The following is a 15,699-nucleotide window of genomic DNA, read 5'->3' as shown; positions in this document are numbered from 1 at the left end:
TGGGGGTGGAGCCAGAGATCAGGGCTTGAGAACACAAGGAGTACAAACCAAAGACTAACAAGACAGGAGGACAGAGAAAATGAGTAACTCCTTGGCCAACTCCAGTGGGACTTGAAACTTGAGGTGGGTCCAAAGCCACACCCTCTGACTCAGAAGGCATTGAAGGGCATGGAAAGGAGTTGAATCTAGAGCCAAATGTCCTGGCTTTTCCATATCTCTACTGAAACCACAGCGTAGCACCTTCGAGGGGGATTGTAACTTCTCAGGTGTCCACTGTGTAACACATACAGCCCAACAGGCATCATCAGAAAGTCCCTAAATTATACAGGAAAAGACAGTTATCCTTTTCCGCAACTGATGTTCTTCGAGATGTGTTGCTCATGTCCATTCATCTTACGTGTGTGCGCTTGCCACATGCACAGGTGCCGGAAGTTTTTCCCTCAGCAGTATCCGTAGGGGACCGGCTCTGGCGCCCCCTGGAGTGGCACACATATGCCGCAGCATATAGGATGCCACCAGCCCCCTCCACCCTCAGTTCCTTCTTGCCGGAAACTCCAACAGTGGGGAAGGAGGGTGGTTCGTTGAACGGACATGAGCAACACATCTTGAAGAACACCAGTTATGGAAAAGGTAACTCTTTTTTCTTCTTTGAGTGATTGCTCATGTCCGTTCAACTTAGGTGACTCCCAGCAGTACCCCTGGAGGCAGGTAAGGAATTCACAAACATGTAGATTGCAACACAGCTCAACTGAACCCAGCATCGTCCTTGGCCTGTTGTGTGATAGCATAGTGGGCCATGAACATGTGCACCGAGGACCACATTGCAGCTTCACAGATGTCCTGGATCGGAACATGTGCCAGGAAGGCCGCTGAGTCGAGTGGGCTCTGATGATTGGCGGTGGAGGGACTCCCGCTAACTTGTAGCAGGTCCTAATGCAAGAGGTGATCCAGTTAGAAATCCTTTGCATGGACACTGGGAGGCCCTTCATCCTTTCAGCTGTAGAGACGAAAAACTGAGTCGACTTATGGAAGGGTTTTGTCCTATCTAGGTAGAAAGCCAGAGCCCTTCTTATGTCCAAAGTGTGAAGGTGACTCTCTTCACTGGTCTCATGGGGCTTAGGGCAGAAGATCGGAAGAAAGATGTGTGAAAAGTGGACACCACCTTGGGAAGAAAGGCCAGGTGGGGCCGGAGCTGGACCTTGTCCTTACTGAAGACTGTGTATGGTGGTTCTGAGGTCAGGGCTCGCAGCTTGGAGACTCACCTCACTGACGTCACTGCCATGAGGAAAGCTACCTTCCATGATAGGTGAGATAGAGAGCATGAGGCCAGAGGCTCAAAGGGCGGACCCATAAGCCTGGACAGAACCAAGCTGAGATCTCACTGAGGGACCGGGGACTGGACTTGAGGGAAGAGCCTCTTGAGGCCTCGAAGGAACATTACCATCATGTCATGGGAGAACACAGTCTGCCCCTGGATTGGCGGATGAAAGGCCGAAATGGCCGCCAGGTGCACCTGGATAGAGGAGTGCGCCAGGCCCTGGTTCTTTAAATGAAGCAGGTAGTCCAAGATGGACTGCACTGAAGAATGCCTAGCGGGAGAAAGTCGTTCACTTTTCCAGATAGGTCTGCCTAGTTGAGGGCTTTCTACTCTCAAGGAGGATCTTCTGGACCCCGTCCAAACAGGCCCGTTCATCCGGGTTCAGCCATGCAACATCCACGCCGTGAAGTGGAGGGATGCGAGGTTGGGGTGCAAGAGTCAGCTGTGATCCTGTGACAGCAGGTCTGGTCGGTTCAGCAGGGGTCATTGACAAGCTTGATAGCGTCCCAAACCAGTGCTGGCGAGGCTACGCCGGGGTGATCATGATAACCTGCGCCTTGTCCCTCTTGATTTTCGCTAGGACCTTCCTGATGAGCGGAATTGGAGGGAACTAGTACATCGGGCTTCCTGCCCATGGCAGGAGGAAGCGTCAGAGAGGGAGCCCTTGCCCAGACCCTGTCTGGAGCAAAACCTGTGGCACATCCTGTTCTGCCTGGTGGAGAACAAATCCACTTGGGGACTTCCCCACCTCTGGAAGATCATGCTGGCTACCTCTGGGTGAAGCACCTACTTGTGGGGAGAGGAGAAGTCCCTGCTTAGGTGATCTGCTAGAGTGTTCCTGGCACCCAGAAGGTGACTCGTTTCTAGATGGATTCCGTGGTCAATGCAGAAGTCCCAGAGACGTAGTGCCTCTTGGCAAAGGGCCGAGGATCGCGCTCCACCTTGCCTGTTAATGTAGAACATTGAGGCTGTGTTGTCTATGAGGACTCTGACCAGTCTGCCCAGCAGGTGAGGTAGGAACACCACGCATGCTCTGTGCACCCCCCTGAGCTCTCTGACTTTTATGTGCAGCGTCGACTCCTCTGGGGAACACATACCTTGGGTCTGGAGGATGCCGAGGTGCACCCCTAGCCGAGGTTTGAGGCGTCCAAAACCAACTTGACTAAATAAGGAGTGCTCATGAAGGGAACTCCTTCCAGGACTTTCCCGGGGTTAGTCCACCATTTCAGCGATGTAAGTTCCATTGCGGGGATGGTGACGACCTTCTCCAGGTGGTCCCTGGACGAGTCTGAGGCCATGGGCCCAGCTGCAGTGCTGCCGATGTAGTCTGCACTGTAGGTGCTGGAGCCTGTCCCGCCTCTAGGGAACCTGAGTGGTCACTTCCTTGTGATCAAGACAGGGCTGATTGGTACTGGTCGCCCCTCCTGGAGTTGGATCTGGCTGACCTCGAGGAGCATCTGGATTGGGGCCTCAGCGACCAGTGGCGGTCAGCAGATCCGTGATGGCCCCAGGCTGGCGATCTATGATTCACGCTTAACGAGTGGTACCGGGATGTGGAGTGGGATCGGGAACTAGAGCAGGCTTGGCATCATGCAGTGATGCCACCCTGGGGGATTGGCGATGGTCCAGAGAACAGTACCGTCGGTCCCTCAACCTGTCCCTGGAGCACTACTGGTGCCATGGAGATTCTGGGCACCGGCTCCGAAACTCCTGCTGGGGGCGCATGCCTCTAGAGATCTGCACCTGGTCATTGGCAAGCTGTGCCTTAAGCCTCTCTGCCCTTGTCCTAGGTCTGGAGACCGGATAGGGCTATGAAGCTTCTGCCTATCGCAGTCAGAACCATGTCGGCTGTGAGAGGGTGACTGTTGGCGGGACATGCCCCGTGACGGGGAGCACTGCCGGAAAGGTGGAGACTGTAGTGGTCCCAACGTGGGTTTACCCTGGGACTGGGACCCTGCAGGGGCCAGAGTGGGTGGCACTGGAAGGAACATAATGCCTTGCGCCGCTTGGAGGACCTCTGGTATGGACGGCACCCGGAGCTGATGAAGACCTCCGCTGCTATCCGGGGTAGCTGGCGGGGAGTCGGCTAGGCTACACCGCTCGACCTTTGAGCAGGGGGTTAGACTAGATGACCTCCCGAGGTCCCTTCCAACCCTGATATTCTATGATTCTGTGATCCTGAAGGGGGTGAGGAGGCGCCCGAGACAGGGCCTTGGTCCACCCCAGACTTGTCCTTTCCCTTGCGGGAAGCTGGAGACCTTCCTCGTCCCATCTTCCTGGGCTTCTTGGCTGAAGCCACGGAAGGGGACTGGTGCCGGCTCAAATACTGTACCAGCGGGGCACTGCCCTTACCTCAATGCCAGAGCACCGTGACCTTGGTGCGCAGACTCCATCAGGAGCGCCTTCAAATGAATGTCACAATCTTTCTTCGTCCTGTGCTTGAAGGACTTGCAGATTTTGCACATATCACTAATGTGACTTTCGCCCAAGCACTGTAAACAACTATTATGTGGCTCGCTAATGGGCATGGGCCTTTTACAGCAATCGCAGGGACTGAGGCATACCCCATCCCGAGGCGAAGTCCCTTTAGGGACCTACTAAGTCTCTAACTTAACAAATAGGTTGAAGTAAACTAGTGGGAAACTATATACAGTAATATTTGCAAGGCAAATGAGTTCGAATGAACGAAAAGCAACAGCTCTAGCTGAAGCAGCACCAGTCCCATGCAGCATCACTGGCGGCAAGAAGGAACTGAGGGTTGAAGGGGCCGGTGGTGCCCTATATGCTGTGGCATACGCGTGCCACTTCAGGGGGCACCAGAGTCAGTCCCCTATGGATACTGCTGAAGGAAAAACTTCCGGCACCGGTGCATGTGGCGAGCACACACCTAAGTTGAACGGACATGAGCAATCACTCGAGGAAGAAACAACTTTCTGATGCAGAAAGTGGGAGGCTCCAACCAGCAGAGAAGCCATGCAGGAACTGCCTCTTGCCACCAGGGTGGAACTAATCAAGAAGGCAAGAACAATAGGGCAGCCCAGTACCAGTGACTATGAGCTGCTTGGATTCACCATAGTGAGGAATGGCAGCATAAGGTTATGAGATTTCAAGAAAGCAAATTCCAAAATTCCAGGGACTTAAAAAACCTAGTGAGTAAGGTGCAACAGCAGGAAGTATTTAAACCTCCCTGGGTGTGGAAGGACTGGGGAATCTGCATAATTAAGGTGTGACAGACTACAGTTCTTCTGAAGAGCAGGAATACAAAACAAGCAGCAGCCTGTGTGGTCCCAGGTGGGACCTTAAATATCTGAGATTAAAAGAAACAAAAGAAAGCTTGTACTGGGAAAGGAAAGTGGCAGGCGATCCAGAATACATGGGGTCACTTAAAGCTTGCAGGGAGAAGATAAGAGAGAGAGAGGCCCTGATAAGAGGAGCAATAACAGCACAAGTTAATGTAAACTAAAGGGGTTATTTTATCAGGGAGAAGAGGTACCATACTTAGGGAGAAAATAAGGCCATTAAAAAATGAGGATGGTGGGTAATGTCTCAAAAATGGATGAACTACTCAACCGCCTTTTAAAATCTTCCTCTAACATGAAAAATAAAGACAAAGCAGACAGGATGAAATGAAGATCTTACAGAAAAGCAGATACGGGAATGCTTAGAAAATGTAAATATGCACAAATCAGCCAGTCTGGATGATTCTCATCTGAGAGCATGCTGGGAATTAACTTTCAGACTTACTGGACTACTGATTTTTAAGTCATAGAGAACTGGGGAGGTGCCAGAAGACTAGCAAAAATAAATATGGTACATATTCTTTAAGGAAAAAACAAGAGTGATCCTGGCAATTATCGTACCTCTGGTCTTAATGTCTCTTCCCAGTAAAGTCATGAAACAAATATTAAGAGAGGGAAGAACATCATTTAACATCTAGAGGATAAAGGAACCATGAGCAATAAACAGCATGGGGATTACAAAGAATAAATCTTGCCAAACAAATTTAATTGCTTTTTTTGATAGAATTATACAATTAGTGGATGAAGGGCTGCAATATATTTGGACTTTAGTAAAGCATTTTGATACAAAGTCTCACATATGCTTAAAATTAATTCAAATTGGCTTGGATGTGAATACTGCCACATGGACTGAAAACTGGCTGAAGGACCATAAACAAAGGGTAATGACAAACGGCAATGTATTGAGCTGGGAGGAGGTATCTCATGAATGCTGCAAGGTTATGAGTCGAGTTAGGTCTGATTTTATTTAACATCTTCATTAGTAATCTAGGAGAAGGAGTAAACAGTACATTAACAAATTCACAGATGATACTAAATGGAGGAGCTGGAAGCACCAGTGCAAGGGAAGAGAAATAATACAAAGGGGCCTATAGAGACTAGGGGGAAAATATCACAAATTGAGATTCATATTTGGAAAAATGCAGCTAATACATATGGGGGGGATATTCAATAGGAGAGGAATCTGGAAGGCAGTGTTGCAATAAGAGACCCAGAGAAACAGTGGACACAGTAAATGTGATACAAGTGTGCAATGTGACATACAAAAAAGGCAGTGCAGTTTTAGGCTGCATACAGTCACTGTGGTGTCATGGCACTGGAGTAGGGGATCCATTTCTGGACAACTGAGAGTTCAGCGAGAAGGAAAAAACCTCCCACCAAACCGCACCAAACAAAAGAAATGAGCAGGGGCCTGGAGGGACTGATTTACAAAGTGAGATTCAAATAACTAAATCACTATAGCTTGGATAAATGATGATATGTGACTAGTCTGTGAATATTTGAAGGGGGTAAATTCCAGGCCAGAAGAGGAATTAACTATTGTGGTTCAAGGGGTATAATTAGGAGAACTGCAACAAAATAAAGAAAGGAAAAATTCAGGCAGCATATCAAGAGAAAAATATATCCTGACAGTGAAATGTATTAGGTAGTAAAATAATCCTCTAAGAGGCGTGGAGGCAACTACATTGCTTGGCATAGTTAAAACTAGACAGGATAAAACACTAGCAAACAGACTGCAGGGATTGATCTTGCACTGGTAGAAGCAGCTGGACTTCAGAGATCTTTCCCATCTTCAGTGTTTGCAATTTTATAATATGTTCACAGGCACTTGTAGTCAAGTGTGTTTTTATCAGAGCACAAACCCATACATGTCTGTTTGGGCATATTCATGTGTGCTCAAATCATGTGTGATTCTGGGTACATATGTGCATGTGTGTCTGTGTGGATGAGTTCTATGCCTGTTCCATTTTCCCTGAAAGCCTCCTTGTCTACAAGAAAAACAGTCCCTCAGAGCAAGAACCAATTGTCTGCACAGTGCCCCCTAGACTCCCTGCTTTGTATCACTAGTCCACTCACAGAATCAGACAAGAGGCGCTAATTCCACAGCAAGAACTCTCAAGGCTACTGTGATCTTCATGTATTAACTGTGCATGGTCTAACACTGGTTCACCGCTGAAGCGCACAGCTACAGGATATCCTTTGGATTTACTGCCTAGTATATGGAGGAGGGTTTCAGAATGAACGTGCATGCCATAGCATTCAAGCCACATGAGAGCCTGTGCTGTTAGATACCACCCAAGGGCCACTTGTGGCCCAATCCTACAAGGTGCTGAGCACCTCCTGCAAGATATTAAGTACCTAATTCTCCCCACTGCAGTCAAAAGGAATTGAGAGGGCTCAGTGCATTGCAGGGGGTACTCAGCATCTCCTTGGATCAGGACCTCAAATTCAAATATCATTAACTGCATTGAATCCAGGTGGGACTGTAAGTGGTCTTAAAACTTGCTATAGGAGTTGGCCTCTTTGAGCAGGAAATAATTTCCCTCTCCCCTCTGCACAGTTCCATGTTTCCCTTACCTGCGCAAGTACATCTTCCAGGGCTCAGAGATTTTCTCCTGAACAAGCGCCTTCACTGCTTTGCCCAGGTATTTCATTGGCTCACCAGCCCCTGCCTGGTTGCCATCTCCTTCTGTCTTCAAGCTTGGCAGGCTGCCAAGGCTGGCATTGGACTGGTTCATCTGTGGCAAGAACACAGACACAGCATCAGACACGGGTCACTGGCCAATCTGGCTCCGCTCAAAAGCACACCATGAAAAGCCACATTTTCAGGATTAGAAGGAAAGATCAGGCAAAAGGTTTGCACAGGCTGCACATTGCTCCAAGATAAATCAATAACTCATCATCGCCCTTCTCCAGCACCCTCTGTTTGAGGCTCTCAAAGTACATACCATTAATCAAATCCTCTCAGCCCCTACATCAGGTGTGGAAGCGTTATCCCCATTTTACAGATGGGAAAATAGAGGCAGAAATGGGCCCTACACTGAAAACCAGGTGGATGGACCCCTGCGCCTAAAGGAAAACTCTTGACTCCATGTTTCCAGTACAGGATTGGAGCCTCAGTGACTTGATTCCCATAGTGGCAGAGTCAGTAACAGAAACACAAATTCTGGTTCGCAACCATCCTGCTCTAACCACAGGACGGCACTCTGTCCTATAAAATGATTGTAAGATATATTTATTTAAAGGATATATAAAATCCCAGTTCCATTGAAATCTAGGGGAAAATTCCTAATGACCTCAGTGGAGTCATGATTTCAGCCTCTGTGTTTTATGTACAGACAGGGATGTATGAGTGTGTATTGAGAGCGAGAGAGACTCTCACTGATTCCAGTACAGAGTGCTGGTGGGATTAGGCATAGACTGTACAATAAAAGACATATAAACTGAAAAAATGAAGTTACTTAATAATGCTTAGCCAACAAACTTTGTCTCCTAATAATGTATAATATAATACCACAATTCAGTCCTGCTCACCTACTCATATGAATAGCTCCAGTAAAGTCAGTGGAACTCCAGGCACAAATAAAGTGCAGTATCAGGCCCAAGCTTTGCATTTAGAAATCACTTCCCCCATCTGCAGATCTCAAAACCCTTTATAAACATTAATTAACTAACAGCCACCCTGACAGCCACCCTGAATAAACTGTATAACAACTGCCATACATTATGGGACCCCTGGCTATTCTGAAGCTACTGCCGCTACAATACATCTCTTAATTGGAGACTACAACTCTCACCCTATGTCTACACTGCTGCTGAGAGTGAGCATCCCAACCTAGGTAGACAGACTTGCACGACTGTGGATGTGGCAGCTTTGGCAGTGGCTCAGGATTTCAAGCTGCAACTGGGTCTGAGCCCAGGTGGCCAGCCTGAGTCTGCACTGGAGCCACAACGGGCCACACTGCTATTTTTAGCACACTAGCTCAAGCCCCACTAGCATGAGTCTCGCTCCCAGTTGCAGTGTAGACATATCCTTAGAGGCTGGGAGTCGGAAATTCAGTTTGTCTTATTTCTTTGGAAACTTTGGAGCTCTCAGTTCAATTTCCTGGAAGGGCATTTTTAAAAGAGAAATTCACACAAAGAAAGAAAGAATTCCTCAATAAGGAGAGAGACATTATAGAGCAAAGAGGGGGAGAGAGAGACAGACACAGTGCTGTAACCCTTACTCTTGTGAGTAGTCCCACTGAAGTCAATAGGTCAGATTCTCCTTTGCCTTGAACTTTATGACCCCATTTAACCCTGTGTATACGTTAAATGATACCGATCTGATTCACTAGTGTTTTACGCCCACGCTGCACTTACTTTGCACAGGAGTAAGATGCCTGATTTGGGAAAGCATGTAAGCAAGTGCTTAATTTTAAACATGTGCTTAAATCCCATTGTCTTCCATAGGACTTAAAGTTAAGCTTTCCTCAGCTGGGGCCTTAAGGATGACTCAAGATGCCAGGCAATGGGACTACTCTCAGAAGTAAGAGCTGCAGATCCAGGACCACAGACTATGGGGAGGAAGGTATAAAGAGAGAGAGAGAGAGTGCATGTGTGTGTGCGTGCATGTGTAACTAAGTGACAAAGGAACCACTGAAAACCAAATGGAGGAGAAAAGCAACATACAGTGAAAACGAAAAAATGGAGAGTAAAAGGCCAATGGAAGAAAAGAGGGAGGAGGAGGGAGAGCACTAGACAAAGTCACTTTGCCCTTTCTTGAGGGTTATATAGCCTTGCTGGATATAATGCCCAGAGCCAAGGGGATGGCAGTAGTTATGCCTCTAAAGCCTATCACACAGTAGGATATTAAAGTGTGGCTCAGAGGCTGCCCTGATCACTAACGCAGTTGTATACAGAAGCAAAATTAATCTCGCTATAGTAAAATTTATCATGTGGAAGGGAAAAATATATTTGAGATGATGTATAATTTAAGGAAGAAAGAAAAAGAAACTGTGCATTATTTAAAGTAAATATTCCAGAGTGTGGTAGAACGGGCTCAGTTGGACACTATTACTCATGCCAGAAAGGCGGAAATGGATGATTTTTACTCAAAACTTGTAATTTCGTCTTTTTCTTCTGCTCTCTTTTACAAAAACAAACTCGCCGACCATGAAACAAATGTTTTACAGTAAATAAAATAGATAACTGTAAAAAGAGAGAGAGAGAGAAGTTGCCAGGTTCTGGAAATCAAATTTTTAAAAAATTCTTTCGAGCCCTCCTCTGTCTAGAAGGGATAAAAAAAAAAAAAAAAAGGGTGTCAGGGCTGCGATATATTTCTTCAGCCAGTTCATTAAATTAATTCATAAGCAGGGGCTCTGAAATTACACCCAATGACAAATGGTCTCAAAATTTAAATGGTACAAACTCATCTTATTAGAGGCAAAACATTAAAAAACAAACGCATCTTCCCCCCCCCCTCGCCATCACGGCTTTAATTTCTCTTGGTGGGGGGAATGAAAGGCGTTTGATGGATGGCTCTTACCTTATTCATAAGCGAGGATAAAAGAGATGAATTTGCTGAGACTGTGTGGCCATTTGATTCATTACTGGAACACACAAACCAATAGGGTTTAGTTAAGACGTGCACAGGGACCGTGAGCCCTGAGATTAATTCCCTTCAAATTGTGTCCCCTTCCCCCCCTCCTCCCCTACTTCCCACCTGCTGCATCTGGAGGAAGAGATGATGCCCATTCTCCCTCGGGCAGGTCAAGCTCTATGTGGTAGCTAGGATACAGGGGAAGAAGGTCTCAAGCTTCCAGAGCTAAGATGGATCTCTTGGCCATTCAGTATTCCAGTTCACACCTCAAGTGTCCAGCCCAGTTGCCTCCTCATCACCTGCCACCTAGCTCATTTTTCACTCACCCTGCTTTACTCTTTGTCCTGCCCCAGGCCAGGCAGGACTGTTAAAACACACATGCCATAGAACACTCAGAGCTCCTATAACAAAACCACAGGGTGACAGTTATGAATTGAGAAAGGCCCTCTCTATAGTAAATGAAGAGGCATTGCAAAGAAAGTCGGATACTAGGGTGCAATGTCTGAGACCGACACACAAGGGCAACCCAGGTATTTTACAAGCGTTAGCAGGACTTTGCTGATTACAACAACTGGGACAAAGTCTTTAGCTCAGGCCTGGATGAACCTCAGTATGGAGAGGAAACCACAGGTGTCTCAGGCTGCCCTGGTTCAGCCAGTCCCCCAAAGATCATTCATTCGACAATGCAGTCCTTCTTGGAAAATGATCCAAAAGCTCTTGCTCTCAGCAACAGTACTAGGCACTGTTGGATAGGTGCTTCTTGAGTCCCAGAATGGACCAACATGGCTATCAAAAACTGCAGGGCTGTACGGATGTGCTAAACATCTGCAAGGATGAGCAAGACAAGCAGCTGTTTCATGCAGCTGACATTTCTCCAACAGTTTCCTTGCTTCGGCCATGATCCAATGCCCACTGAAGTCAATTGAAATACTCTCATGGGTGTCAGCTGGCATTGGATCAGGCCCTTAATGGAGACCCATCATTAGTCTTCAATCAAATATATGGTGTTAATGGTGGTTGCTGGGGGAAGAAGGTTGGCCAGAGGCCTGTTGGTGTTCTAACTTAGAGGAGAGTGTGTTCCAAGTTATAGGGGCTCTCAGTCCATAAACAGGACCCAGTGAAGTCAATGGGAGTTTATGAGAGCAAAAAATGCCTTCGAGGACAGACACCTTATAATGCCATGGGAGGCTGAACGAGCCATCTAGAGCACACTAAAGCTCTTCACTTTGCAATTTACAGATTTTTCTTACTCAGCACAAGTTAGCAGCCATAGGTAAAACAAGTTAAATCAAACCGTTCTCCCTTGTGTTACTGGATGTGAGAATAGCCTTTGAGTGCCTCAATGGATGGAGCCAAGTCTCCCAGCCTCTCCTTCTCACCCATGATCTTTCACGCTCAGGTCCAGGCTGTGCTCCTGCAAGGAATCCTGGGTCGCCGGGGATGAGGACACCACACTCTCCACGGGCTCCTGCTTCACTGGAACTGGATTGAACCGGCCGGGCGTCATTAGTTGCCCATTCCCTATAGGAGACAGAGACCAAAGAGAAACATGAAAAATACACAAATTAGTGTCAGAAAGAGGCGATGGAGGCAAATAAATGAATTAAACCACCACCACCAAATAATGGGAGAGAAGAAAAAAACCAAGTGGGGGGAAGGGAAGCACGCGGGTTGCTGGTCAGCGTTTATCGCTGGGCTGACTTGATGGGTTCTGACGTCCACCCCAGCATGGAAATTCTTCAAGTGATAATTATTGCAAAATTATGTCAAAGTTGTCCAGGCTACGGGCCCTTTAAAGGAGAAGAGTGGAAGGAGCGTGGGGGAGACCTGATTCTCTGCACAAACTGTCATAACTAATTTGCGGTGCTGCCTCTTAAGCGTTTATTAAAGACTCTGTTAATGCTGAGGCAATGTGGCAGCTTTCGACTGCTAGTCAAGCCCCCTTTCCATTCCCCAATCTCGCCGTTGCCTTAGCGACCGCTCCGGCCCTCCACTGAGCATGCCCAGAAGGAACATCTGCTGTGTCAGGTCTATTGAAGCTGACAGCCAATCAGATTGGTTCAAACTGCGTGACCTCTCTCCCATCAAGTTGTCCAGACGAGAAGGGGAAATATATATATATTTTAAATGAGAAAAATACAAAATATATAATTTTTAGATGAAGGGAATGAAAAAAAAGGAGGATGGAAAAAAGAAAAAAATGGTGGGAAAGAAGTAAGAAAGAAAAAAATGAAGAGGAGGCTAAAGAAACGGGGGCAAAAGTTGCTGACAGGAACATGGCCGCTGAGCTTTTTTCCACAATCCCCAAGTGACTAAAATATTAATTTACCCTCAGGCACTACAGCTGACGGTGAGCTGTTTCACAGACAGCAAGTGGCATTTTATTAAAAAATAAAGGAAAATAGTTCTCTCAATGACCTTTCTGTGTTTTAGGAAAGAATTATTTTAATAATAAGGGGAAAAATATTTCAAAGTTTTTCCCTCCTTTTAACCAGATCATGTCACTCTCATCTCTTCTTCATTCAGAGAGGACTCTTGTTTGAGAAGTGGGGGAGGAGGCAGAGGTGACACACCCAGACCCAACCAGCTTGCCTCAGGCACCAGACAATGGAAAGGTTTTCAATGCCCTGCGGGGAGAGAGGAATTGTGGGGGCAGAGTCTGATGTCGCTGGGGCCTGCAGGCCAGCTCCTACTCTTGATCACATCAGTGTAAATCCAAAGGCACTTGATTGTTTTCAGTTGGGTTACTCTGGATTTACAGCGGTGTCACCAAGAGCAGTCCGGCCCTGTTCATCGGAAGGGGCCTGAGATATTCTGGCTGAAAGGGATGGCTACAAATTAACTGTCTACTTAGGTTCTAGAGGGCAGCAAAGAAAGGTTTCATTAGTCCCAGTGGGGTGATCCATTCTGCCGTGGATTCAGGCTGCTCCTTGCAGACTGTCAAGGGGCTATGTGTGGGTAGGATGGGAGGGAAGGAAAGCAACCTGCCTGTCAGACCCAGGAAGGTAAAATGTCGCATCTGAGAACCAACACAGTGGTTCCTAAGAGGATCAACCAGATGCTTCAATAGGAGAAGCTCATCCCCTCCCCCAAGCCAAGGAGAGAAAAAGAAAAAGGGAGATGAGGGAGTTAGAACGAGCCACAGTGAGAAGACAGCACTGGGTGGGCTGGACAGCTCATCGGAGCACACCTCCTGGCACAGATCCAGTGCTATCACTGTTGTTTGTCCTGTAATTACTGCAGTAGAGGTGCAAGGTGAGGGGGAGAGAGTCATTCGGTGCAGCTCAGCTTATCAGTGAAAACCTGCAGCTCTCACGCTTGCCTGAAAAGCTGCAAGATACAGAACCCTCTCTGACTCCATTTCCCCTCTGCCTTTCACTGGCTTCACAGTCCTTCCCCCCTTTCCAGGCCATCCCTGCCTTCCCTGGAGTGCAGCCTTCTTTCTTATGCAGAACGCCCCCAGTCACAGCCCCCTTGATGCTTAATGAATCATGTACAGCAGGGGTCGTCAATAGCCAGACCACGGGCCAAATCTGGACCTCCAGGCACTTTTGAATGGACCCCGAAATCTTGTTATGTACTTACTATCATTATTTTTTATTATTGTCTCTGACGTTTGGACCTTGACTGTACCTTGACCAAGAAATTTGGACCTTGCCAAAAAATAACTGACTACTCCTGCTACAGCAACAGACGAAGCAATGAAAGGTCCTTGCTGCTGTCCTTTTCCCCAGGCCAGGTCCAGTTTCTCTCCTAATACTCCTCATCCCTGCCCTGTTTTCCTGAGGAGCAGAAGTTCAACCTCACCAGATGCTCCTGATTAACTGAAAAAGATTCTGATCGGGTGCATGTCAGCAAGGTCTCTGGGGACATGGCTGGTACTCGGGACACCAATCAAATGGCAGAGACAGGGCTCGATGTCCACCCACCTCAGAGATCCAGCACCAGCAGCTGGGGGCAGGGGAAGAGAGGGGAGTGAGTCTGAGGGGCAAGAGGGCAATAAGCGGTAGAAACTGCACCGATGAGTCCACCCAATGTACAAGAAACAAAGGGGGGAGTAGGGAGGGAGCTCCATGTTGGGCTGTGAGAATCGGCTGGGTCTGACTCACCCCGCTCTCCTGTGGGAAGGAGGGGAGGACAAGGCTGCCGTCAGGACCCAATGCTTGGCTCCTCAAGATGGACCATGGGAAGCATGACCCGGGGATGCTCTGTAACCCTGGGACTCCGGTGATTTCTCTATCCATTTCCATTTTGAATAAAATGCCCCTTACTTTCCAGCCTACAGTTAGATGGGGAGGGAGGCACCACACAGGAGAACACTCCTCCTCCAGGGCTCTGTGTGGGCAGCAGTTTCCGCTCTCTCAGCTATGTGAAGACATCCAGGTTCCACAGAAACCCCCCAAGCCAACACTGTGCGTTGGCACCGATGCTTTAACTGGACATGGCGAATTGCTTCTCCCAGCAATGCTCCTGTACAGCCTGCCTATTGCCAGCGGGTGGCCCATTGAATAGACCTAGTATCTCCAAATCAGATATCTCCAACTCTCCTACCTTTTACCTAGTTCCAGTGTAATGGGAGGGAGGCTGGGGGACTCACCTGCTTCGAGTGCCATGGATGGCTTGAGGGCTGCCGCTGCCAGCCTGGCCATCATAGGTGAGATCAATCCTTTGCTGGCAGAGATCCTCTCCATAATGGATGCTGCTGGACCTGGAGAAGAGGTGGCTGTTCGCTCACTGGACCCTGAGACAGCTTGTGAGGGGGAATTGGCAGCAGTAGAGGATGCTGGATTTGTGCTGGAGGAACCAGCAGTCATTAGATTGGCTGAGCTGGCGGGATGTGGTGTGGAGACCCGGCTGGGGATGATGGGGAAGTAGGAGCTGGCCGTTCCAGGAAGTGCTGAGTTGGCGAGCGCCAGGGCCAAAGGTATATTGCTGGGGAGGGCCTGGGAGAGCAAGCCGGAGATCTTGGTGGCCGGTGGCATGTTGTTGGTGGGCTTACAGGCCTGAGAGGAGGCGAGCTCAGCAGCGGAAGAAGGCGCAGCCGGGATGATCAGGGAGACGGAAGACTGCTGACTGGTAGGGGAGGCACTCAGGCTGGAGTTCTTAGAGCTCATGGCGGAGAAGTCAATGAGGTCATCGTTGCTGGACTCCTCCTGCTCATTATCCTTGGCTCCCAGGAGAGAGGTGGGGAGGCCCAACACCCCCGAGCTGCGGATGTGCCGGCGCTCATGCTTGCGCTTGTGGGAGGTCATCTGGCTGGTAGAGGTAAAGGTGAAGCCACAGCCCGCCCGAATACAGTGGAAGTGGTTAGTGGCCTTGCTGTAGACGCAGCCCTCGTACTTGCACTCCTCATACTTGTAGAACTTCTTGAAGCCATCCTTGGCATAGGCGTCGTCCTTGATGTGGTAGCTCTTGTGCTTCTCGATGTCGCACTTGTTCTTGAAAGTGAACGTACACCCGGGTCGCCTACAAGGGCACAGAAGAGGGTGGAAGGCTGTATG

The 15,699-nt window shown here is 48.3% G+C and overlaps 2 protein-coding genes across 9 annotated transcripts in view; one reads left to right on the top strand and one right to left on the bottom strand.

Moving 5' to 3' along the window:
* The window catches only part of PEX14 (peroxisomal biogenesis factor 14), a 161,698-nt gene extending 149,083 nt beyond the window's left edge, over window positions 1-12,615 (top strand). For 3 of the 4 annotated variants that reach the window (XM_073316932.1, XM_073316931.1, XM_073316934.1), the window contains 2 exons: window positions 9,070-9,187; window positions 11,598-12,615. The gene's annotated coding sequence lies outside the window, so the exon portion shown is untranslated. The remainder of the gene's footprint in view (window positions 1-9,069; window positions 9,188-11,597) is intronic. The other variant, XM_073316933.1, reaches the window with a different exon arrangement.
* The window catches only part of CASZ1 (castor zinc finger 1), a 131,115-nt gene that overhangs the window by 22,383 nt on the left and 93,033 nt on the right, over window positions 1-15,699 (bottom strand). For all 5 annotated transcript variants that reach the window (XM_073316925.1, XM_073316928.1, XM_073316930.1 and 2 more), the window contains 4 exons: window positions 14,796-15,664; window positions 11,578-11,719; window positions 10,145-10,208; window positions 7,195-7,355 (listed from right to left, as the gene is read on the bottom strand). In XM_073316925.1, the coding sequence (XP_073173026.1) occupies window positions 7,195-7,355; window positions 10,145-10,208; window positions 11,578-11,719; window positions 14,796-15,664 (1,236 nt within the window). The remainder of the gene's footprint in view (window positions 1-7,194; window positions 7,356-10,144; window positions 10,209-11,577; window positions 11,720-14,795; window positions 15,665-15,699) is intronic.

This window comes from Lepidochelys kempii, chromosome 18, assembly GCF_965140265.1.
Source record: "Lepidochelys kempii isolate rLepKem1 chromosome 18, rLepKem1.hap2, whole genome shotgun sequence".
In the NCBI taxonomy this organism is placed as follows: Eukaryota; Metazoa; Chordata; order Testudines; family Cheloniidae; genus Lepidochelys; species Lepidochelys kempii.
Note: the sequence above shows the minus strand (reverse complement) of the source record. Positions and strands in the feature narration are given on the sequence as shown.